The 26185-nt window shown below is 34.6% G+C and overlaps 1 protein-coding gene across 3 annotated transcripts; it reads left to right on the top strand.

Annotated features, from left to right (window-relative positions):
- The first annotated feature begins 842 nt into the window (after window positions 1-842).
- On the top strand, window positions 843-9550 carry LOC112750867 (putative 3,4-dihydroxy-2-butanone kinase). 3 transcript variants are annotated; one of them, XM_025799764.3, is made up of 10 exons: window positions 843-1388; window positions 4683-6854; window positions 6998-7062; window positions 7815-7958; window positions 8042-8082; window positions 8211-8294; window positions 8379-8452; window positions 8545-8657; window positions 8741-8836; window positions 9173-9550. In XM_025799764.3, the coding sequence occupies exons 2-10, from the start codon at window positions 6740-6742 to the stop codon at window positions 9293-9295; spliced, it is 855 nt and encodes a 284-aa protein (XP_025655549.1). In that variant the 5' UTR covers window positions 843-1388; window positions 4683-6739; the 3' UTR covers window positions 9296-9550. The 3 variants fall into 3 exon arrangements, with proteins under 3 accessions (XP_025655549.1, XP_025655550.1, XP_072073015.1); XM_025799765.3 differs by having other exon boundaries at window positions 917-1388; window positions 7821-7958; XM_072216914.1 differs by lacking the exons at window positions 6998-7062; window positions 7815-7958; window positions 8042-8082; ... (3 more) ...; window positions 8741-8836; window positions 9173-9550 and having other exon boundaries at window positions 917-1388; window positions 4683-6753.
- The last annotated feature ends 16635 nt before the right edge of the window (window positions 9551-26185 follow it).

The following is a 26185-nucleotide window of genomic DNA, read 5'->3' as shown; positions in this document are numbered from 1 at the left end:
TGATTTTAAATTTTATTTAAAATAATATAAATATGTTTATTTAAATTAAAAAATTAAAATAATAAGAGTACATTTATTTAAAAAAATTTATTTTAAAAATAATATAAGTGTATTTATTTGTTAGTTAAAAATTAACAACCGTTATGTATTAATACTACTCTAAATATAAACTGTGGTAGTCAACAGAGTTTTATGCTCACATTTTTTTTTCATAAACCGTGGTGACCAAGCACGGTTTCTACTAGCATTTTTCTTTCATAATCGGTGGTAAACAACCGCGGTTTATGTTCAACGTTTCCTAAGTGTAAATCGTGTCAACCTCCCACGGTTTATGCACAAATTGAAAACCGTAATTACCTACTACGATTTACATAATAATCAAAAAGATACTCACGTAAACGAATTGGAAATGTTGCATTTGAGTAAAGAATCTTCACAATCATTTTAATAAAGAAAATTGCCCAAAAATAAACGTTTTTAACTGTTCATGCTTTTTATGTATCTACTAATATTAGAGTATAGTCTCTGCAAAATCTATTTTTCTTCTTTATTTTATATTCATGAATTGATATATGTCCAATAAAGATGATATTTTGATCCTACCAATTTTATATTTTTTGTTAACCAGTCCATATTTGTTAGGAAATTAGGAATCTTCTACCCAAAAAAGAGCAAGGTTCTAAAAATTAGACTGACTGGATTAATCGAAAATTGGTCATTTGGCCGGTCCAATTGACTTCAGAACCATCCTGCAAAAACTATTAAAAAATTAGTTGAACCAACCGTTAACCGTCAAACCAGCCGGGTTTTTAATCCCCGGTTTTGTAACCTGCCCCAGAAACGGCGTCGTTTTGACGCCAGTAAAAAAAAAAAAAAAAAAAAAAAGAAGAAAACCCACGAAGCCTCCCTCATCCCTCTCCCTTCCTATTTTCCTATTACCGGTATGAAGGCACTCCACCCCTCTCTTTCTCTCTAAAAATTCAAATTGGAGAACCCTAGTGCCAAACCTCCTTTGAACGCAGCCGCAGCAGCCACCATCCCTCCTCGGTCATCGCCGAACTCTTCTCCTCCGGGGACAGACCGTGGGTGCTGCGTCTCGTGTGGAAGCTCTGTTCGGCGGTTTGGCCCTCTTTGATTCGTTCCTCCTGTCGTCGCCGTCGTAGGAAGCTCTCCTCTCCTCTCATCCGGGCTCTCTCTCTCTCTGTCTTTGCCGGCAGTTCCCATTCCTCCGTCAGACCGTCACCGTCACGAAGGTCGAGCTCGTGGCGTCGCCGAGCTCAACGGCCCTGTTTTGAGCTCTCTCTCCCCGTCCGAGATCACTTCCTTTCTTCTGTCGCTGTCACTTTCCATTCCTCCGTCACCGTCACTACCCTTCCTTCCTCGCGTCGGTAAGCTCTCTATCTTCAATTTTTTTTTGCTTGTTTAATTCTGAGTTGCTGAGTTAGGTTTAATTCTGAGTTGCTGGGTTTAAGTTTGAGCTGCTGAGTAAATAATAACGATTTTGTTGATGTTTGTTTATTCTGAGTTGCTGATTTTCTGATGGGCTTGTTTAATTCCGAGTTCCTGAGTTAGGTTTAATTGTAAGTTGCTGGGATTAAGTTTGAGTTTTGAGTTAATAATAATGATTTTGTTGATGTTTGTTTATCCTGAGTTGCTGATTTTTTGAAATTTTGTTGCGGATTATAGGAAATGAATGATGTTGTTGTTGATTTTCTGATGGTCTTGTTTAATTCTGAGTTCCTGAGTTAGGTTTAATTGTGAGTTGGTGGGCTTAAGTTTGAGTTGCTGAGTTAATAATAATAATTTTGTTGATTATGGGAAATGAATGATGTTGTTGCTGATTTTCTGATGGTTAGTCACCAAAAATGATTTTCTGATGGTTAAATATTTTTGGCTGTATGTTAAACATTATGTTTGTCATTTACTCAGCGATTTGACCTGCTTTAGTTATAAACTATGATATTTGAAGTTGTTTATGAGCTTTCATTGATAAATTATTGATAATTTATTAGGTGAAATTGTGAAATTTTAAATTTTACTAGGTTAAAAATTATTAAATTTAAATGTTTTTTTTTGGTGACTATTGAATTTAAATGTTTGGAATTATATGTTGAATTTTTAATAATTTTATTTAATATTTAATTAAACCGATTGAATTCCGGTTAAACTTCGATCGGACCATTGAACCAGTGAATTAGTCACTTTTTCGGTTCATTGGTCGGTCCGGTTATCGCAACCTTGAAATGAGCGAAACAAAGGGTCAAATAAAATTGGTAAATTGCAAATAACAAAAACAAAAAATAATATAGAAATTAAAAATAAATCTATATTCTTTGTACAAAACTTATATTCATAGTGTTTATTTGTTTGTTTATTTATTTATTTATTCTTTATTATATATTTTTAATTATTTTGTAAAAATAAATTAATTTATATTTTTTAATTAGAATTGAATTAGATAACATAAAATAATATATATTTAAAAAATCAATTTTTTGTATTTGATTATTTTAAATGGATTAACAGCTAAATTTTTTTTATTAATTTATAAATTTCTTCAATTTTTGAGCACGTCGCTCACAACTGAGTACAATCGAACCAGGAGGATCGGACTAAATCAAGACCTGACACAGGTTTTCGGTTAACCTGATCAAACTAGCTAGTTCAATCTGATTCTATTCTCATAACTAAATTGCAATCATTCGGATGAAATTGTATGGTTCTAACTTCTAAAAACGAAATCAAACTGGCCAATTTAACTCGATAAAATGGAATCGAGCGTCTAACCAGTCTTATTGAAACAAGTCTTATTGAAATAAAAAATTGATAAAAAAAATTGGTACAAAAATCAGCAAAATGGGTGAAATTGTTGAATCAGATCGTTTTTTATTGAAAAAATCGGTTAAAAAAAAATAATTTTTTCTAAAATTACTTTTTTGAAAAATATATTGTATGAAAAAGAAGAAACTTTTAAATCTCTTTATATTCAAATTTCCAGAAATCTTTTGAAATTGGCAAATTGCTTTTGTAATGAGTTAGGATCTATTTATCAAAATTGGCATCTGATCTTGTCATTCTTGTGAGAGTATTTGATCACTGGTTTAACCAATAAATTATTAGTTGCTGAATCACAGGATTATAATTACATAAATATATAAAATTATTACAAAAATAATTAAAATTAAAATAATTAATGCAATTTGTTTTCAACAATTTACATTAATCAAGTATCAATTCTCGTAACAATTAAACTTTACACAACTAAATCAACCAAACAACTCATTAACTAAATCAACCAATTAATGGCTCGGCCCGGATAGCACCGGGTAACAAGGTTTCCGGTCTCACCAGATGAATCGAACCAGCTTTAGCATGAGATCTCGTTCTGCTGTGTTTATAGTTTGATTTTCCTGTCTTGATCGGCAATATTTTACTGTTTATAGTGTGTAGCTGAGATGTGAGTCTGAGACTGTTCAGTTTCTAATTTTGGATTCGATGCAAGCAACTAAACCATATTCTGTAGATTACAATGTAATTAGCTTTCATTTTGTTTTCTTCATATTAAGAGATTAGGGTATTGATCCTAACTCATTACAAAAGCAATTTGCCAATTTCACAAGATTTCTGAAAATTTGAATATAAAGAGATTTAAAAGTTTCTTTTTTTTTCATATAATATATTTTTCAAAAAAGTAATTTTAGAAAAAATTAATTTTTTAACCAATTTTTTCGATAAAAAATGATCTGGTTCAACAAATTCACCCATTTTGCCAATTTTTGTACCAATTTTTTGTATCAATTTTTTGTTTCAACAAGACTGGTTAGATGCTTGATTCCATTTTATCAAGTTGAATTGGCCAGTTCCATTCCGTTTTTAGAAGTTAGAACCATGCAATTTCATCCGAATGATTGCAATTTAGTTATGAGAATAAAATCAGATTGAACTAGCTAGTTTGATCGGGTTAACCGAAAACCTGTGTTGGGTCTTGGTTTAGTCCGATCCTCCTCGTTTGATCGTACTCCGTGCCTGCCTGGTCATTGTTGTTCGAATCTTGGCTTGTTTTGGATCAAGGTAAAAATCAGTTGTAAGCGAAGTGGTCAAAAATTGTAGAAATTTATAAATTAATAAATTTTTTAGCTGTTAATCCATTTAAAATAACTAAATACAAAAAATTAATTTTTAAATATATTATTTTATTTTATTTGATTCAATTGTAATTAAAAAATATAAATTAATTTATTTTTACAAAATATATAATAAAAAAAATAAACAAACAGATAAACACTATGAATATAAGTTGTGTACAGAGAATATAGATTTTTTTTTTAATTTCTATATTATTTTATGTTTTTGTTCCTTGCAATTTACCCATTTTATTTGACCCTTTGTTCCGCTCTTTTTTGGGTGGAAGATTCCTAATTTCCTAACTAATATGGGCTGGTTAACAGAAAATATATAAGCAAAAGCCTCGAAATAAAATTGAATAGGATCAAAACATCATCCTTATTGGGCATAGATCCATTCATGAATATAAAATAAAGAAGAAAATTGGATTTTGCGGAGACCATACTCTAAATTTCGTAGACACAGACAAAGCATGAACAGTTAAACACGTTTATTTTAACTTTTTTTCCAAGTATATTCCAGCTTCTTAAAGCTAACTCAATTCTCTTATCTCACAGCAATTTTTTTCCGATACTATAATCATGTATTTGAGAGATGGGTGTTCCTTGTTGTTAAAAGTGCGCAAGCCTTCAATTCCCTTGGTGCTTAACACGAACCCAATTTTCAATCTTGAAAGTAATTCCCAACCTCAACCCACTAATGCTCCTTCTGTTGAAGAGTTCCATGTATTGAAGAGATTGAAACATGAGAGAGATATTGGTTTGGCACTTGAATATTTCAAGTCTTTGGCCAATTCTGGAGCTTTCAAGCATACTCAATTTACATATCAGCTCATGATTGAGAAGCTTGGGAGAAACTGTGAAATGGATGGTGTTCAGTATCTATTGCAGCAGATGAAGCTTGAAGGTGTGGCTTGCTCTGAAGATTTGTTCATATGTGTGATGAATTCATATAGGAGAGCAGGGTTGGCTGATCAAGCTTTAAAGATGTTTTATAGGATAAGGGAATTTGGGTGCAAGCCCACAGTTAAGATATACAATCACCTTTTAGATGCATTGCTTGGTGAAAATAGGTTTCAGATGATTAGTCCTGTGTATAACAACATGAAGGGTGAAGGGTTGGAACCAAATGGGTTCACATATAACATGCTTCTCAAGGCATTATGTAAGAATGGGAAGGTGGATGGTGCCTGCAAGCTGCTTGAAGAAATGTCGAATAAGGGTTGTCCTCCAGATGCTGTGAGTTACACTACTATAGTGTCTTCTGTTTGTAAACTTGGTCAAGTAGAGAAGGCAAAGGAGCTAGCCAAGGGGTTTGCTCCTGTAGTACCTGTCTACAATGCTTTGATCAATGGCTTTTGCAAAGAATACAAAATAAAGGAGGCATTTTGTTTGTTGAATGAGATGGTGTTTAAGGGCATTGACCCAAATGTTATCAGTTACTCTACTATTATCAGTTGTCTTTCTGATATGGGAAATATTGACTTGTCTCTTGCTGCTTTTGCACAAATGCTTGAGAGAGGATGCAGCCCTAATATTCATACTTATTCTTCGCTCATAAAAGGCTATTTATTGGGAGGGAAACTTGGTGAAGCTCTTGAATTGTGGAACCTTATGATTATGGAGGGAATTAAGCCGAATGTTGTTTCATACAATGCCCTCATACACGGTTTGTGCCGCATTGGGAATATGGCTGATGCCATATCTATTTGTAATCAGATGGAGAAAAGCTCTTGCAGTCCAAATGTGACCACATATAGCACTTTAATATCCGGTTTCGCAAAAGCTGGGGACTTGCTAGGTGCCTCTGCAATATGGAACAAGATGATAAATTGCGGTTGCCATCCTAATGTTGTGGTATACACCACTATGGTGGATGTTCTTTGTCAAATGTCTATGTTTAACCAAGTTCATAGTCTTATTGAAAATATGGTTGCTGATGGTTGCCCACCAAATGTTGTCACATTCAACACATTGATCAAGGGCTTGTGTGCTAACGGAAGAGTAGAAGGGGCCATGAGTGTACTTCATCAGATGGAGAAATATGATTGTTTGCCTAATATTAGAACATATAATGAGTTGTTGGATGGTCTTTTTAGGGTGAACAGATTCAGAGAAGCTTGTGGACTTATAAAGGATATTGAAGACAGGAATGTGGAACTAAATACGATCACTTACAACATTATTATGCATGGATTTTCTTCTGTTGGGATGCAAGAACGGGTTTTCCAAATTCTGGGGAAAATGTTGGTGAATGGAGTAAATCCCGACGCCATTACAGTCAATGTAATTATTCATGCATATAGTAAGTTGGGTAAGGTTAGAACTGCCATGCAAATTTTGGATAAATATACTGAAGAAAAGGAGTTGTATCCAGACATAATATCACATACTTGTATCTTGTGGGGTATTTGCAATTGGTTAGGCACTGAAGAAGCCGTTGTGTATCTTCATAATAAGATGTTGAGTAAAGGAATCCTTCCCAATGTTGCCACTTGGGATGTGTTAATTCGAGGTTTCTTTAACAACATGGGTCATATGGGACCAACACGTATCTTGGATGATATCTTGGGAAATGGATGACAAGCAATTTCAGATTCTTTAATGATTGAATAATGATGGCCTTAAATTATGGTAATTTTGTAGGACTTAAATTCTCTTATATTGTTTATGAACTTGAGCGATCAGATGCCAGTACCAAAGCACCGTCTTGGCCTGTTGGAGTTGATGGTCAGTAATTTCTTTAGTTGTTAATAGCTGGATTATTCTAATAACTTGGCTTTTACCTCTGGATAATGTTTGTTCAAATGTAATATTGATGGAACCATTAAACTACTAGTTCATTGAACTTTTGAACTTTCTTCTCTTTTAAGGTGTTCACCCGCCTACTAAGATTCCTATTCCAGTCCCGCCATCTCCATCAGCAAAGGGCAATGAGGTATATACTTCATACACGGGGAATTACATCATTTCTTCCATGACATTTAGCAGTTGTGGTTGAGAAGTAGTTAAAGGAAAATTATATTCAAACATGTTTGATACAAGTTTATTTGGCTCACTGGTTAGTGGCATTTCGACATGGTTGAATATTTTTATTAGAAATTTACACCACCCTTTCCACATAGAAAAATTCTGTGACGAGTACTAGTTTAACAACTTACATATAGAGACACTCAGGAAAAAATGATGTGACACAATAACAATTGAATTTACCTTGAAAAGCCAGTGAATTGTTAGACTTGTGTCCTTTCCATCCAAGAATCTCTGTGCTTTGTAATACTTCCTAGTGCATACTGCATCAACAACAACCAAGTCTTGTCCAACTAAGTGAAGTTAGCTATATGGATCAAATGATACCTTACTGAGTTGTCATAATTCATGTTTATGTTTATGCTTCGTTCCACCATCAATTTCTGTACTTCTTGCTGGAAGCCCAAAACCAGCATCTGGCCACTGATTTTTCTCGTGATATCTTTGGCATGATCATAATATATTTCTGATAGTTATGATTATTCTCCTCTCTCACATGTTCATGCTATTGGTGAATCTGGTAAAAATAGAATTGACTTATCAATATCATTTGAAAGCTGGTTGAGTTTTATTAAATCTATGTTAATCAAGTCAACTGTATATGTACTTATATCCTGATATAATTTTTGAAATATGGTTCCTATGTTTACTTTACATAAGCCACAGAGACGACCTCTACAGCTAAGTAAGCAAGGCCAAGTCCTTGAGATTGCCATTGAAACCGCTGCAAATGTTATTCTAGATCTTAAGAACAGCCTAAATGATTGGGACAGTAAAGTTGGTGATGGTGACTGTGGATCAACTGTGAGTCCTGTCCTCAAAATTGTCTATTATAGCTGTTGAAGTATCATGGGAATTACTTGATTTAAATGGTTCAACTTCTGCAGATGTATAGAGGCGCAAAAGCCATTCTGGAGGACATCAAAAAGTAAGTCTATGTCCTATTTGTTTAGGTATATCTTTGTTTGTACTCTTGGGGACAAGTTACTGCAAAAGCAATTGCCAATTTGAATTGTAATCACATTCTGACCTGAACTGCTGTTTTTTTGTTCACAGCTATCCTCTGAACGATGCTGCAGAAACTGTCAATGAAATTGGATCAACAATTCGAAGAGCCATGGGAGGAACAAGTGGAATCATGTATGATGCTATACTTATGCCATTGTTGAAGTTTAACTAATTATGCTGTTTGAGTATTGCTTTCAAGAAACTTTCTCTTTTCAGATATACAATTTTCTGCAAGGCAGCATATACACAGCTGAAACCAAGCTCTGGTTCTGTTGTCACGCCAAAACAATGTGGGAACTCCAATATGGCTACCTTAATTTCAGAGTTAACTTTTCCTTTTCCCTTTTTTCTGTCAATCCCTCATGAGTTGTTTGATTTTCAGGGGCTGAGGCACTTGCGGCTTCCATTGCTGCTGTTAGTAAATATGGGGGTGCCAGTGCTGGTTATAGAACCCTGCTAGATGCCCTTCTTCCAGCATCATCTGTTCTTCAAGAGGTCCTGACAATAGGTTTTCACTTCCCCTACATTATTTGGATGCCCTTTTATGGAGTAACTTACTGTGCTTTTTGGTTGAACAGAAATTAAATGCTGGGGAGGATCCTATCACTGCTTTTGTTCTGTCTTCTGAGGCTGCATTAACTGGAGCTGAGTTAACCAAGAAAATGCAAGCACAGGTGATACCTTTTGACCCGTCTTTGTTAAGAGTACAAATTTGATGCAATACTGAGTTTTAACGTAATAGCAGAGAACGTCTGGCATTCTGTTTCAATTATGTTTAGTTCATGAGTGATGCTCAAGCAAACTTGGTTTCATTTTACTTATGATTTGCTTGCTATTCTTTAATGAAACAAACATGGAGTTCCAATTTTAGGAAGCTCATTTTGAATTGCAGTTTTTAGCAGTTCGCCTCTAAAATTGAGAAAAATGCCACAACCATAGTGGCTTGTTTTTATCCATTTATTTGTTATTATTAAGTGGATTGTTGGATCTGATGAGGGAGTGTTATGTAGGCTTGGCGTTCTACTTACGTGTCTTCAGAGTTGCTTTCAACAGTTCCTGACCCTGGTGCCATGGCTGTGGCAACGTGGTACAGGGCTGCAGCTCTAGCTGTCCAGCAAAAATACAAGAGTTAGGCTACGTGCAATTAAGCTCTTCATGCGGATTTAGCCAAGTTTTGTTCCGGATTTTGTATCCTTTTAACCATTGGGCTCTCCGCTTATGTCTTTTTTGCATAAAGCTGAGAGAGCGATTGCATATACGCCAAATTTTACAGTGGATGTAAATTTCAAAAACTTGATAACTACAGTCGGACAATGATATACATCTATCTCATTGTGAGCCCTGTGCTTGTAATATTCATCGTTGGTTTATTCATTCTTTTATGCTCATTTTTTTTATCCTATGACCATCTCTTTGCGTCCTCCTCCTCAGTTTTGGCATTACTGTCTTTTCTACCGGTGTTTCTAATGCAATTTAACTTCTGCAATTTTCCCTTCGTAATCAGTAATATTGTTTTTATTGGGATGATATTTCTGTGCAGTTTTTGTAGCTGTGGTATAGATTAGGATTTGTATTGTTGCTTTATAGAAAACAAAGTCGGGTTACGTGAACCGTTTCTACGTTGAAAATATCTTATGGTTCTTGTTTCTTGATAATGATATAGAACAAGTAGCATCTTCTGGGTTAACATTATTCCAGTTTGGCAATGACAATTTAGTGTTAAAATAATGAGGGAAAAAAATGTAGCAAATATACGAGTATGGATAATCTAACATCCTAAAAATACTTGCTAGTGGTGCACTGGTCTCTCTCAAAAAGAACATACATATTTGCATATAAGTTTTTTCCTTTTTATTTAATGTTAATATTTGCATCATAATTATGAGTGTCATATTTGTTGGCAATATTTGCATGAAAGGACGTGAAGAGAATCCCCGAAAGTGATTGGCGTGATGGATCCGTCGTTTTCTGGTGAAGGTGAGTCATGAGTTTTGATGCATGGAGTTTATCTCTCCATTCGGACCTGCAATGAACTTGGTTATTGTGACGACCGAGTGATATGATGGTCTCTTCTTATAAACATGCGCGACATGGAACTTCTGACTTCCATTGGATTTGGATGGGCGACATGTTGTATTCTTATAAACATGCCCGCCCTTTCCGCTTAGTAATGCTTCTGCCACTCTTCCACTCCCACTCTCAGCTACACCACAAACAAACGTGTCATCACACCACCACCCATTACGTTTTGCTTCACTCATCCCATGTTTTCTGTTCTTGCTAAACTTAGCAAAAATGTAAAAGATTAAAGTAAATTAAAAGTGAGTTTTTTACTTGTGGTATAGAATAACTTGATTACGAGAAAGATAAGTATAAAATAATACACTAAAAAACACGAGCTAAATAAGTATAATGCAACTTCTTAAAGCCACTTGTAATAAAAGTAAATAAACTGAAGCTCATTTCATTTACTTTGGAGTATCCGTGAGTGTCTAGAAAAGAGGAAAAAGGTATCCTTAAAAACTAAATTAAATAGAAGTGGGAGCATGACACTCGAAAAGTGTCGTGTGGAAAATCTCATGCAAACATGTCCTAGATATGGAAACACAGGTATAATTGTAGGAGCTTTCTTAAGTGGGAAAAGTATTTTCAAGATCTTTATGGTCCAAGATTCTTTATATATAATGGCTATTAAATTTTTGAATCAATGGCTCAGATTTAAAACTTTTATTAATAATATAATAATTATATATGTTTAAATATTTTTATAAATATTTCTATTTTAAAATTACATTTTTGTCCTTTCTTTTCATCTTTTTTCCATCACCCTCTTTTGCCGATGATGTCATTGAAAGGAGGAGCACCACCGCCACGAGGAGCCGCCTCGAGGAGCCACCGTCGTCGTCATCTTCTCGGACTGCCTCTGCGTGCGCCGTCCTCGCCGTCGTTCATCCGCGTCTTGTCGTCACCGAGCCGCCGTCGTCGTTATCTAGATATTTCAATGGCTGTTGCAGATGTTGAGTTCCGGTGCTTTGTTGGTGGGTTGCATGGGCCACCGATAATGAAGCTCTAGAGAAAGCCTTCTCTGCCTACGGAAAAATCGTTGAATCGAAGGTCCGTATATTGCAGGCATCATCGATCGGGATCTAAACACCGATTTGGATTTGGATTTGTTACCGCTATCCATCTGATCTGTGATATGTGATTTCTCTGATCTCTGATCTGTTCTCTGATCTCTGAGCAAGCCATAAGGGATGCGATTGATCGCATGAACGGCTCCAACTTTGATGGCCGTAACATCACTGTCAACGAGGCTCAATCCCGTGGAGGTGACGGATTTAGCCGCGGCGGCAGTGGTGGTGGATACGGAGGTGGGGCCGTCATGAAGGTGGATACAATAGAAACAGTGGTGGCGGCGGTGGCTACGGAAGAAAAAATGTGAGAAGAAGAAGGAGATGAGGGCATTTATGTAATTTGTTATTTTATTTTATAATTTTTTCTTTTAAGACCACCAAGAACCTGAATATACTTTCCCCACCTAAGACAAAGCCATAATTGTATAAATGAAGTATCAATCATTCAGACAACTATATCCTTGAAGAAAAAACTAGAGCTTGGAGAACCACCCTTAAATATTCCATTTACTTGGCTGTGACTGAATCTGACAAAACTTTTACAAATTGACCATATGAAGATGAAATTAAATGTTAAGAACTGTTAAATGACCATAATCAATTTATCAGTTACGACGTAAAATAAAAAATAAATAGGATGAAAGAAATGCTTAAAGAAAATGTAACATTTATTACTAAAATATAATTCAGGACAATTTAAATGAGAGGCTTATGAAAATAAAAATAAAATGAAGAAGTCTGCTTTGTGTTATATTTATTGTAAGAAACATATTATTATTATTATTATTATTATTATTATTACAATAGAGATCAGTAGGAGAAGATTAATTGACCCCAAATTTTTAAGAAGTCAACGAATTGCAACGATTTTAGCAGAATTTTAGCCAGAGCACAATATTCTACTTCTGTGCTCGATCAAGCGGTAAAAGTTTGTTTCTTGGCGCGCTAGGAGATTAGAGAGTCACCGAAGAACAAATGATAACTAGTAGTAGAACAACGATCAGTGCGATCACCAGCCCAATCAACATCTAAATATGCTTGAAGGATTAAAGAAGATTGAGTGGAAAAATGAAGATCCTGAAACATAATATCCTTGATATAACGAAGAATCTAAAGAATAGCGGCATAATGAGTAGTGCAAGGTGTTGATAAGAACTGGCTAACAACATGAACAGCATATGCAATATCTGGTCGAGTAACAGTGAAGTAGACAAGACCAGCAACCAGCTGTCTATAGAGAGTGGGATTATCCAAAGCAGTTCCATCCATAGAAGTAAAGTGTGCATTAGGCTCAAGAGGAGTAGATTCTATGTGACTATTAGTTATCCCAACCAGAGTAAAAAGATTAGATGCATACTTTCCTTGAGAAAGATAGATGCCATCCTTGGATGATATAACTTCTAGACCAAGAAAATAATTAAGAGATCCAAGATCTTTCATCTCAAAATAGTGGTGAAGGCTTGTTTTGAGATCAGTGATGCCATCAACATGACAACATCGTCTCTGGTAATTATCATGTCATCAACCGAGAATAGTAGGAGAACAACACCCTTGTCACTCTTGCAAACGAAAATGGCATTCTCATGAGGATTGCAAGTAAAACTCAGGTTGCAGATGTTATTGCAAAATTTTTCAAACCATTCTTGAGGAGCTTGCTTAAGACCATAAAGTGCCTTGCGAAGAAGACAAACTTTGTTGGGAGAACAAGAATATCCCGAAGGAGATTTCATGTAGACTTTTCTTTTTAATTAAGTCACCATTGAAAAGGGCATTTTTCATATCCATCTGACATAGAGACCATTTGTGGACTGCAGTAATGGCAAGAAGAGTTCGAACAGATGTGAGTCACATAATAGGAGGAAAAGTCTCTTCATAATCAATACCATACTCTTGAGTGAGTGCATCCTTGAGCAACTAAATGAACTTTATATCTATTAATAGAGCCATATGAGTGAGTCTTGATTTTGTATACACATCTGCTTCCCACAACTTTCTGATCAGAGGGAGGATCAACCAAATTCTAAGTGTGTGCTTTATCTAATGCTTGAATTTCTTCCTGCATCGCTTGTTGCCAATTAGAAGCTTCTTTGTATGACCTAGGTTCATAAATGTGAAAGATAATAGCAAAACAATGATAATCACAAAGATATGGAGGTGGATTTCTTACCCTAATACTGCGAGTGGACATAGGAAGAAGGACCATAGTAGCAAGAATATTGTTCTAGTTTGGATCATCAGGAATAGTGGAAGGTACATGAATAGGAGGCTCAAGAGGTGGATTTGTCACAATACCTGTATTATCATCATTAGGAAAAAGATCAACAATAGGATTAGTAAGGAAAGGTGAATGGGTAGAAGGAACAGACTAAAAGAAGGAAAAACTTGAAAACGTGTGATGTTCCCATAATACAATATGACGAGATATGTGGATTCAGCGAGAAACAGGAACCTAATAACGATAACCTTTATGTTTAGTTCCATAACCAAGGAAACAACATATGCAAGCATGAGGTTCAAGTTTATTATGTTCATGGGGTTGAAGGAGAACAAAACAAACACAACCAAAAATTCGAAGCGAACTATAGTTTGATGAAGTTTTATAGAGACACTCAAAAAGAGTGATGTTACCTAAAACCAAGGAAGAAATACGATTGATAGCATGGACAACGGTGAGAACAACTTCACCCCAAATACGTTTAGGACAAGAAGAAGAAAAAAAATATTGCACGAACAGAGTCAAGAATATGACAATGTTTGCGTTTAGCTCTATCATTTTGTTGAGACGTTCCAGGATAAGAGAATTTAGACAAGGTGCCCTGTTCAGCAAGGAAGTTCAAAAGTTTGGGATCACAATACTCCATTGCATTATCAAGTCGAAAAACTTTAATGACTTTGGAAAATCGTATTTTAATCGTAGTACAAAATTAATGTAAATCTGAGGCAATTCATGTTTGCTGGACATTAAATAAACCTAAATAAAATGTGAATAATTATCAATAAACATAACAAAATATTGAGTTCCCCTCAGGCCCCTATGGAAGCTATAGGAGCAGGTCCCTAAACATCAGAGTATATAAGATCAAAAGAAAAACAAGCAAGAGATGAACTATATGAAAAGATAAAGCTGGTTGCTTTGCAGTTTGACAAGAAATGCAATCAAAAGACTCATTATTGGTCGATCCTAATACTCCCTTAGACACAAGAGGACACAATTTTCCTATTGAATTATGAGCAAGACGACGATGTCATAAGTGAAGTATGGATGTGGAGAAACAACACAAAGATTTTTGGTAAAAGGAACATGAAGATTTCTAACTTCAAATAATCTTCCGACCTTACATCCAATCCTGATGATTTGTCCCGTTTGAGGGTCCTGCACACAACAATCAAAAATAAAAAAAATTAACATCAAAACTAAGTTCAACTAATTAACCCACAGAGATAAGATTGAAATTCAATTTATGAATAAAATAGGTATTAGGTAGGTGAAGATCAGACTGTGACACAGGTCTTTTATGATTCACATACATAAGGGATCCATCAGCAGTATGAATAGACGACGTGTTGGTAATTGTAGACAAAGATGAAAAATCATGACACATAGGTGCACGTGATTGAAACTACCAGAAACAAAGTACCATTTAGAGTTATCTCGAGGAGTGGATAGAGCAGCAAAAGTATTACCAAAGAATGAAAAAAGTTGTTTGAAAAAAGACTCAACATCAGATGGAGAAATAGGAGATGGACTACCAGAAGTAGATGAGGTAGAGACATCAGCGACAGCAGCTGCAGTGATAGGCGTTTACTTGGGAGAATTGGAGTGAGAATGATACGTGTTCTTATCTAGATGAGGTGCACAAGTAGGTATCAAGTGACCCAATTGTTTGCAGTAGTGACAATATAAAATGGAACAATTTGAGGCAATATGACATTTCTGCTTACATTTACGACATTCAATAGAGGGACAATTTGGTAGAAGGAGGTCAGAACGCTACAATTTCGACAAAATTTATCCTTTTTGTTGATAACTACAAAGATAGGATCAATTTTTGATCGAGTCAACCCTAGACGTGTTTCTTCAGACTTAAGATGCGGGAGAGCATCTTCAAGACTAGGAAAAGGATTTTGATAAAGAAGAGAAGCTCTAACCGGCTCATAATCATCCATAAGTGCCATGAGAAACTAAATTAGATGTGTTCGATTGCAATAATCCTCATAAGCTTTACCATCAATAGCATCTTTTAGAACAGGTTCACAAGAGGCTAATTGATCCCAAATGCATTCAATCTGTGCTATAAAATCATAAACAGTCTGAGTCTGACAACATTCTTGCTTAAGGTTGAGAAGTTCCTTAAGCAATTGATATTGGTATGAAAGTTCAAAAATGGTGTAGCATTTTTCAGATGATCCCATACCTCTTTAGTAGTTTCGTAAGGCCCAAATTGAAGATGGATGCCAGGGGTAGATGTGTTGCAAAACCAAGTAATACTATGATGATTCTTACTATCCCAGTCCTCTGATTTTTTGGCAAAATCCTAGTCAGCATCAAAGGATTCAGAGGAAGCTTCTTTGGTTTTTTTTTTAGTCACTTCTTTGGATTTGCTTGTCTCAATTTTAGGTGGGCACACAATATCGCCCATCACATAATGCCACAATTTATGGCCTTTTAGAAATCCTCTCATGACTTCAACTCAATGGTTATAGTTGGAGCCTTTGAGCCATTAAGAGTGACAGGGATTGGCTTAAAAATATCTAGTTTCTCTATGAGAATGATTAAATATTCCTCAAAAGATGTGAAAAGTAGCAAGATTGAAGTAAAAATAGCAAAAACGAGGGACAAAATCGAAAAGAAGACACCATAAAATCTTAGGAAGGATTCACACGAAGTGCCACGCCAGCAACCACGCGGATCTGCGACGTCAGCAACAAGATGACACAGGAAAAACTTTTAGTAGCGAGGAAACCACGTCAACGAACTGACTCAGCCCTATGCCGATGTTAGCATGTGCACAGGCAAACACGATAGAGTGGTTGAAGTTGCTCAAAGACATCAGGAAGATGACCAAGAATGAGTGAGAAAATGCTATGGTGAGAATGATGATGATGGTGCAGCAATTTCGGCAGCAGAGATTCCAGCCGCGCGTATAACATTGGATTTGGGTGGTGTTTTATTCGTTCAACTAAAAATGACGTAGAAAATTTTTTTGAATGGTACAGTTGATGATCTAATACAACAACGGGAAGTGGCTGAAAAAAGAAAAAAAAAGTTGTTGCCACAAACCGAAAAAAAAAAAGCTCTGAATACCAAATTACAAATACAAATTTAAAGAAAATGTATTTTTGTACATTACTTAATCTGATATACACATATTTATACTGATATTAACCTACTACACTAACAACTATACACCTTATTTACTAACCTTCAATTACATTAATCTAATCCACTAATACGATACTTTAATAGTTTTAATTACTTTTATAGTATTATGATAATTATTATTATTAACAATGATAACCATAAACTAAAAATGTTTATCGTTATTTTTAAAATCTAAATAAGATCTTTTTTATAATTGTAAAAGTTTACAAATTGACCTGTCAATTTTGTTAATAAAAAAAAGCAAATCATAGATCTTAAATGTCATTAAAATACTTTTTTCAACCAAAAAAGTTCTATATTTTTTTGGGGCTAGAACTTAAAAATAAGAAACATAGGGTAAAATTAGAAGTATGTCTAAAATAAGCACAATAATTTTGTGTTTATTAGATGTGCTATATTTTTATAAATAATTAGATTTCATTAAATATAAATAAAAAAATATAAAAGAAGAAGATAGACTATAAAAAATATAGAATACACTAGACGTCACTAGTATATAAATGAATAAATAATTATCTTTTAATATATAATATTTTAAATAAAAATATAATCTTTTATTTTTAGATAATAAATATAAAATATATAAATACAAAAAATATTTTATTTATTTGGATCAATTATCATGCAATAAAATTTTTATAATATTAAAATATCATATTAAAATAATATTGTAAAATAAAAATATTTATAAACTGGCTTTTTCAATTTTTTTTTATAATTAATGATTCTCTTAATCTGAAGGAAATAAAATGAAAGCTAATTACATTGTAATCTACAGAATATGGTTTAGTTGCTTGCATCGAATCCAAAATTAGAAACGGAACAGTTTCAAACTCACATCTCAGCAACTAATTTATTAGTTAAACGGTTAAACCAGTGATTAAATACTCTCCCAAGAATGACAAAGATCAGATGCAAATTTTAATAAATTGACCCTAACTCATTACAAAAAACAATTTCACAATTTCACAAGGTTTCTGGAAATTTGAATGTAAAGAAATTTAAAATTTCTTTTTTTTTATATAATATATTTTTCAAAAAAGTAATTTTAGAAAAAAAAAATTTTTTTAACCAATTTTTTCAATAAAATCGATCTGGTTCAACAAATTCGCTCATTCTGCCAATTTTTGTGCCAATTTTTATATCGATTTTTTTGTTTCAGTATGACCAGTTAGATGCTCGATTCGATTTTATCGAGCTAAATTGGCTAGTTTTATTCTGTTTTTAGAAGTTAGAACCATGTAATTTTATTCGAATGATTGCAATTTAGTTATGAAAACAGAATGAGATTGAACTAGCTAGTTTCATCGGGTTAATCGAAAACCTGTGTCAATTCTTGGTTTAGTCCGATCATCCTAGTTTGATCGTACTCCATGCCTGGTCATGGTTGTTCGAATCTTGACTTGTTTTAGATCAGAGTAAAAACCAGTTGTGAACGAGCAAAGTGGTCAAAAATTGAAGAAATTTATAACGTAATAAATTTTTTAGCTATTAATCTATTTAAAATAATTAAATACAAAAAAATTGATTTTTTTAATATATATTATTTTATTTTATTTTATTAAATTCTAATTAAAAAATATAAATTAATTTATTTTTACAAAATAATTAAAAATATATAATAATAAATAAATAAACAAACAAATAAACACTATAAATATAAGTTTTGTTCAGAGAATATAGATTTTTTTATTTCTATATTATTTTATGTTTTTGTTATTTGCAATTTACCAATTTTATTTGACCATTTGTTTCGCTCTTTATTGGGTGGAAGATTCCTAATTTTCTAACTAATATGGGTTGATTAATAGAAAATATATAAGTACAAGTCTAGAAATAAAATTAAATAGGATCAAAACATCATCCTTATTGGGTATAGGTCCATTCATGAATATAAAATAAAGAAGGAAATTAGATTTTGCAGAGACCATACTCTAAATTTCGTATACATAGGCAAAACATGAACAGTTAAATATGTTTATTTTTTTCATGTATATTCCAGCTTCTTAAAGCTAACTCAATTCTCTTATCCCACAGCAATTTTTTCCGATACTATAATCATGTATTAGAAAGATGGGTGTTCCTTGTTAAAAGTGCGTAAGCCTTCAATCCTTTAGTGCTTAACTTGAACAAAATTTTCAACCTTGAAAGTAATTCCCAACCTCAATCCACTAATGCTTCTTTTGTTGAAGAGTTTCATGTATTGAAGAGATTGAAACATGAGAGATATTAGTTTGGCGCTTGAATATTTCAAGTCTTTGGCCAATTCTGGAGCTTTCAAGCATACTCAATTTACATATCAGCTCATATTTGAGAAGCATGGGAGAAACTGTGAAATGGATGGCGTTCAGTATCTGTTGCAGCAGATAAAGCTTGAAAGTGTGGCTTGCTCTGAAGATTTGTTCATATGTGTGATGAATTCATATAGGTGAGCAGGGGTTGTTGATCAAGCTTTAAAGATGTTTCATAGGATAAGGGAATTCGGGTGCAAGTACATAGTTAAGATATACAATTACCTTTTAGATGCATTACATGGTGAAAATAGGTTTCACATGATCCGTCCTGTGTATAACAACATGAAAAGTGAAGGGCTGGAACCAAATGGGTTCATAATTAACATGCTTCTCAAGGCATTATGTAAGAATGGGAAGGTGGATGATGCCTACAAGCTGCTTCAAGAAATGTTGAATAAGGGTTGTCCTCTAGATGCTGTGAGTTACACTATTATAGTGCCTTCTGTTTGTAAACTTGGTCAAGTAGAGAAGGCAAAAGATCTAGCCAAGGGGTTTGCTCCTATAGTACCTATCTACAATGCTTTGATCAATGGTTTTTGCAAAGAATACAAAATAAAGGAGGCATTTTGTTTGATGAATGAGATGGCGTTTAAGGGCATTGACCCGAATGTTATCAGTTACTCTACTATTATCAGTTGTCTTTTTGATATGGAAAATATTGACTTGTCTCTTGTTGCTTTTGCACAAGTGCTTAAGAGAGGATGCAACCCCAATATTCATACTTATTCTTCGCTGATAAAAGGTTATATATTGGGAAGAAAACTTAGTGAAGCTCTTGAATTGTGGAACCTTATGACCATGGATGGAGTTAAGCTGAATGTTGTTTCATACAACACCCTCATACACGATTTGTACTCCATTAGGAATATGGCTGAGGCCATTGAAGGTTCTTGATGGCCTAGATAACAGAGGATTGAATCTATGACCTTCTTTAAAACTTGATTAATAAAGCCTCAAACAAAAACTTGTAACGTAGCTTCCGTTTGGTATGTGTATTGGATTATGCAGGAGACAATTTAGTTTTGTCTCATGAATTGTCCAAAAACAAAATCTGACTAGGGAAGAAGAAAGTGATACAGCCATGTATCCTGTTTTAGTTGCCTAGTGCAATACAACTTACATCCAGTCTCCACCACAATATTGGTGGAATTTTTGCTATCTTTTCAAGTATTACATACACCAATCCCAAGGACTCAACATAATCCTATCAGAGATACATCAAGCTTCAACATAAACTTGACTTGGCTATGTAACTACCTAGACTCAACACACTAAGTGTTTATCCAACTTAGCAAGGGATACCTCTTAGGTGCATGACACGAAATAAAAATACAACAAAAAAATCTAAAATCACTCTTGACTTTTCTCTCCAAGTATTTCTCTCAGCCTTTTCTCTCAATGGCTTTTTTTCAATGCCTATCTTTCGTACTTTTTACCTCTGAATGAATACAAATAAAGATATAACACTGAAACAAAAATATAAACAGTAAACTATGAAGGAGATGATGAATCACAGCCTTAACCCTATATGCTGAACTCAACTTCTGAACTCTCAAACATTGTTCTTCATCTTAGCGGAGTGCTCTCTTTAGTATAGGTGTAATGCTTCCAAGACTTCAAACTCTGTTTGTGAGGTTTTTACTCTCTTTTCTTTTTGGGTTCTCTCTCCTTTGTTCAACCCTTGGCCATTCACCCCTTTAATAGAGGAGTGAAGCTTCCAAAGTTTGAAACTTTGCTTCAGCACGATTGATATCTTCTCCCAAAAAATCAATAGCAGCAACAGCGTCACAGAGGAGAGATAGAGTAGAGGCGGCAGTGACTGAATCATACATGCATCCATACCTTCTATCTTCTTTTTCATCTTTTTTCAAATTGCTTCTTGAATCTGAACAGTGCATTCTCGCTTTGGCTCCAAGTTTGATTTTTGAACGTTGATTCACAATAGAGCTCCATAGCCTCTATTTTCTTCATCTTACTAGAAGTGTGTATGAGGATGAAGGAAGCTTCAACAAGCTACTTTGGATGTACCAAAAATAAAAAGATCTTTCTAATCCAGCCTAAGATTTATTTTGTGCTTTTGTGCCTAACTTCTGATTTCTTCTTCTTTCTTCTTTGTAAGTTGTAACTAAACCCTTTTTCTTCTTTGATGTGATCCCTAGATAGAGCTTTCTTTTCTTGCTTTGCTTTTGGAATTTCACATGGGTGATAGGAAAGAGAAAAGAGAAAGAAGAGAAATTTTGGTTACAGTGGTGTATTATTTGATTCTGATGAAATTTGAGTTCCATTGCTTAATTAGCAACTAAGTGAATGGTTGGACTTCGATGTGGACTAACAATTTGGGCTTTGCTACGGATATGAGCTCACTTTCTTTCTTTTCTTATTTCTTGTAGTTCAGCCACTCAAAAAAAAAATTTTTAGATTGGGAGTGATGATATGAATGCTTTATTCAAGTTGAACTAAGGTTGAGCTTGTGTTGATGCTTCTTGGGCCTCTTTTGATAACTAAATTTTCTACACACTTAACAAAACAATCAAGCACATAATTGACTTTTAATCTAATTAATAATGTTTAGTCATCATCTATAAAATATTGTTAGTTCTTCAAACTCAATAATATCTATTTATAATCAAATGGAAAAAAGGTCTTGTAGTCCAAATATGACCATATATAGCACTCTAATATCCGATTTCACAAAAGCTAGGGACTTGCTAGGTGCCTCTGCAATATGGAACAAGAAGATAGATTGCGGTTGCCATCCCAATGTTGTGGTATACACCACTATGGTGGATGCTCTTTGTCAAATGTCTATGTTTAACTAAGCTCATTGTCTTATTGAAAATATGGTTGTTGATGGTTGTCCACCAAATGTTGTCACATTCAACACATTGATCAAGGGCTTGTGTGCTAACGGAAGAGTAGAAGGGGCCATGAGTGTACTTCATCAGATGGAGAAATATGAGTGTTTGCCTAATATTAGAACATATAATGAGTTGTTAGATGGTCTTTTTAGAGTGAACAGATTCAGAGAAGCTTGTGGAATTATAAAGGATATTGAAGAAAGGAATGTGGATCTAAATATCGTCGCTTACAACATTATTATGCATGGATTTTCTTCTGTTGGGATGCAAGAACGGGTTTTCCAAATTCTGGAAAAAATATTGGTGAATGGAGTAAAACCCGATGCCATTACAGTCAATGTAATTATTCATGCATATAGTAAGTTGGGTAAGGTTAGAACTATCATGCAAATTTTGGATAAATATATTGAAGAAAAGGAATTGTATCAAGACATAATATCACATACTTATATCTTGTGGGGTATTTGCAATTGGTTAGGCACTGAAGAAGTCATTGTGTATCTTCATAATAAGATGTTGAGTAAAGGAATCTTTTCCAATGTTTCCACTTGGGATGTGTTAATTCGAGGTTTCTTTAACAACTTGGGTCATATGGACCAACACGTATCTTGGATGATATCTTGGAAAATGGATGACATGCAATTTTAATATTCTTTAATGATTGAATAATGATGGCCTTAAATTATGGTAATTTTGTAGGTATTAAATTCTCTTATATTGTTTTATGAACTTGAGCACCATTTCAAAAAGACATTCCTATAGGTATATATCTACCAGTTTGATTGAAGTTGGCTTCATAGATCTTCTCATTACATAACATTGAAAAGCAATATTTAATTATTGAGAATATAATAGTCTTTCCTTTTGTTTATCTACATTCTTATTTTAGAATATATTTTTGTGTGTGCTACTTTTAAGCTGTTCTTTACATATGCAAGTTCTTCACATGTAGGCTTGGTGGCACCCCTTTGATGGAACTAATGATTGCAGCAGGAAAATCAGTTCTAAGCTTGCAGCTACAACATGGACTGGCTGTTGTTAGAGTTTATACAGGGACATTTATGACATCTCTTGATATGGCAGGTTTCTCGAGATCTATCATGATTCATGAGGACCGATCTTCCTATTCCTGATTTGTTGGAGTTGATGGTCAATAGTTTCTCTAGTTGTTAATAATCTTGATTATTCTAGTAACATGGATTTTACCTCTCAATGGTGTTTGTTCAATGTTATGTTGATGGAAGCATTAATTTACCGATTCATTAAACTTTCGAAGTTTTGTTTTTTTTTTTTTTTAAAGGTGCTCACCATACTAAGATTCCTATTCCAGTCCCGCTATCTACATCAGCAGAGAGTGAGGAGGTAAAGGAGATTTATGTCCAATACAGTTTGATACAAGTTTATTTGGTTCACTGGTTAGCTGCAATTCGACATGGTTGACTATTTTTTCAGAAATTGACACCAACCTCAGACATAGAAAATTCCTTTGATGAGTACTAGTCTAATAACTCACATTTGAGACACTAAAAAAATTGCAAATGAATTTATGTTGAAGAGCTAGCAGGGCACATTTTTAATGTGGCTGTGTCTAAATGTGAGTTGTTAGACTTGTATTCGTCCAAGAATCTCTCTACATTTTGTAATAGTTCCCTGTGCATACTGCATCAACAATGACCAAGTCTTATCCAACTAAGGAAAGTCAGGTACATGGATCAATGATGTCTTACTCAACATTTTATATTATAGTTGGTGAAGTATCCTGTTCATCAGCAACTCATTCACAATTCTGCATTTCATTTTTTGCTTCCTTTTTTTATGAACATTCAGTGGTCCTCTAAGGTTTGGTAATCTTGCAGCCCAACTCAGCTCTTCTCATGTATACATGAGTTAGAACCCTTTGGAGTACTATTATATTAGTGTATTATTGATGGTAATTTATCATTTATTACCTGCACATTAAATGATTTTTTGTTGATTGCGGCAGGTTGTAGGGGCAGTAGTTATTGCTGGCCTTCCTCTTGCTAGGGTTGCTACAGAAGCAAAACATGCCACTGAATTGGTGAGGACAATGGGTGTTGGTTTAACTGTATGCACATTTCTTGGTCAAGTTACATCAGATTTTGTGGACTCAGGGAAGATAGAACTGGGGCTTGGTATTGTGAATTTCCTTTAGTTAGGCACCTTCTTTGCAATAGTGCGAACAGCTCGCTCTCTGTTTTAATCTTTCTAGCACCTTCTTTTTCATTTTTATTTACTTTATATTTCTTTTACAACATGGAGAAGCTGGTGCAGCTGTTGCTGATCTTCAGCTTGTGAATGTGGTTGTTTCTTATGTTCTGAATCAAATATTATCCAAGGTATGTTACAGTATTTTATGGAAAACTTTTGATTGCTGTGTACTATTAACTCTGTAAAAAAAATTTTTCTTGCGACATTGTGGTACCACATCAAGAATAAAGTTCACTACTTGTGTGTTCCTCATGGACTTTGATGCTAATCATAGTTTAACTTTAACCCAAAAGTTCTATCTTATCACCAAGTTCTAGTATTGCTTCAATAGGTTTTGTAAATCCAGAGTAATTAATGAATAGTTAACTAATAAATTAATTATTATTTAAAAAATTATAAAATTAAATTTTATAGTTTAAAAAAGTAGAAATAATTAAAATACAAATTTTAACACTAATTTTAAAATTTTTGGCTCAAAATTGGACCGTCGAACCAAACCAGTTGAACCAAGCCTGAACCGGGCCCAAGGCCCACATATAAATGGAGCATTCGGCCTTCTTCCTTCCTCAAACTCAAATTCATGCAGAAGATGACATAATAAAATCATACGAAACCCTTTTCTCCTAATATTCAAACCCTTGTAACTTTCAATCCGGAGTGACCATGCGTTCGTCTTGGAATTCTCTACAAAACCCACTAAACATTTTGGTAAGAAATTTGATATTTTGTGTCCATTTCTTTCCCTATCAGTTTCGTGATTTTGAGAGATTATGTAATTTTAGTGTTTAGGATCAAATTAACCTTGTGGACTTGCTGGATTTTGTCCCAAACGTCCGTCGGTAAGGTGAGAAACCTCTAACCTTTGTGAAATTGTTAAATTAGTAAATCCTATATTGATTTAGAGATGTTGGTGTGGAAATAGATTGTATATATGTGCATTAGAACCAAATTGATGGAGTTGGAAGCTTGAGTTGGGTATTGGGTGCTGAGAATCCTTGCGGTGGAGGCTTGGAGCTTATGAATTGAGGACTTTTGGGGTGCTCGAGCATTAGGAAGGAATCGGTCAAGGTATGGTTTTAATTTTTGGTAGATAATATATAATGTTGCGTGAAAACTTAGGTTAGATGATCATATTTTAAGCTTGAATGTGTTGAATTGTTGAACTTGATGGATTATAGGTACCTATGAGTGTGATGAGTAGTGTGGGTAAAGTGCATGTATAAAGTTGATGCATGATATGTATGATGGAGTTAATGTGTATACATGTGTGTGTGCGTGCGTGCGTGCAAATTGAATGGAAAATTGTTGATAATAATGATGTGACATGAGCAAGGTTCTGACAATCAGACCGGTTCAACCGGATTAACCGGAAATCGGTCACCTAATCAGTTCAGTTGACCCTAAAACTGCCTTGTGAAAATCAGTGAAAAATCGGTCAAACCGATGGTTAACCGGTAAACCAGACGGGTTTTTGGAAGTGCCGGTTTTTTTTACTTTGGATCCAAAACAATGTCGTTTTGACGCAAAAAAAAAAAACTAAACGAACCCATACCCACTAACCCAAATAAGCACCTGGTAACCTGTAACCCAACCCGTTATGCTGAGACCTCACTCCCCTCACTCACCAGCCACCACACTTCAACCTTAATTTCACTTCCGTTCCAATCTTCATCCAGCTCCAACGAAGGCCATTGTCCTTCCCAGTCTACTACAATCGACGCCGCATGAGAGCTGCTGTCACCGGGAAGAAGGACCTCCAACGGGCGGAAGGAAGTCACCGTCGCGGATTGAAGCTGCTGTCAGCGGCATCGTTCGTCTGGTCGTCTGAACTCCGAGCTTTCGTGGTCGGCGTCGTCTGCTCGTCTGGTCGTCGAAAGCGTCTCTGTCAATGTCACCGGGCATCTTTTCTACCCCCGTGACCTAGACGCCTTCTCTGTTCTCTACTTTTCTGCCGCGGTGAGTTGTACTGGCCTGCTGGGTTTTTAACTAATATTTTTTGTTAATTATATGAATTATGTGAATTGATATGAAATTATGAACTATATGAATTGATGCAGAGTTCTTTTTTTTTTTTGGTTAATTATATGAATTGATATGAACTATAAGAATTAATGCAAAGTTCTTT

This window comes from Arachis hypogaea, chromosome 15 (assembly GCF_003086295.3).
Source record: "Arachis hypogaea cultivar Tifrunner chromosome 15, arahy.Tifrunner.gnm2.J5K5, whole genome shotgun sequence".
Classification (NCBI taxonomy): domain Eukaryota; kingdom Viridiplantae; phylum Streptophyta; class Magnoliopsida; order Fabales; family Fabaceae; genus Arachis; species Arachis hypogaea.
This window is presented reverse-complemented; position numbering and strand designations above follow the sequence as displayed.

Excerpts from the sequence above, each read along its gene's own strand:
- LOC112750867 (XM_072216914.1), top strand. The coding sequence starts at position 4,707 with ATGTATTTGAGAGATGGGTGTTCCTTGTTGTTAAAAGTGCGCAAGCCT.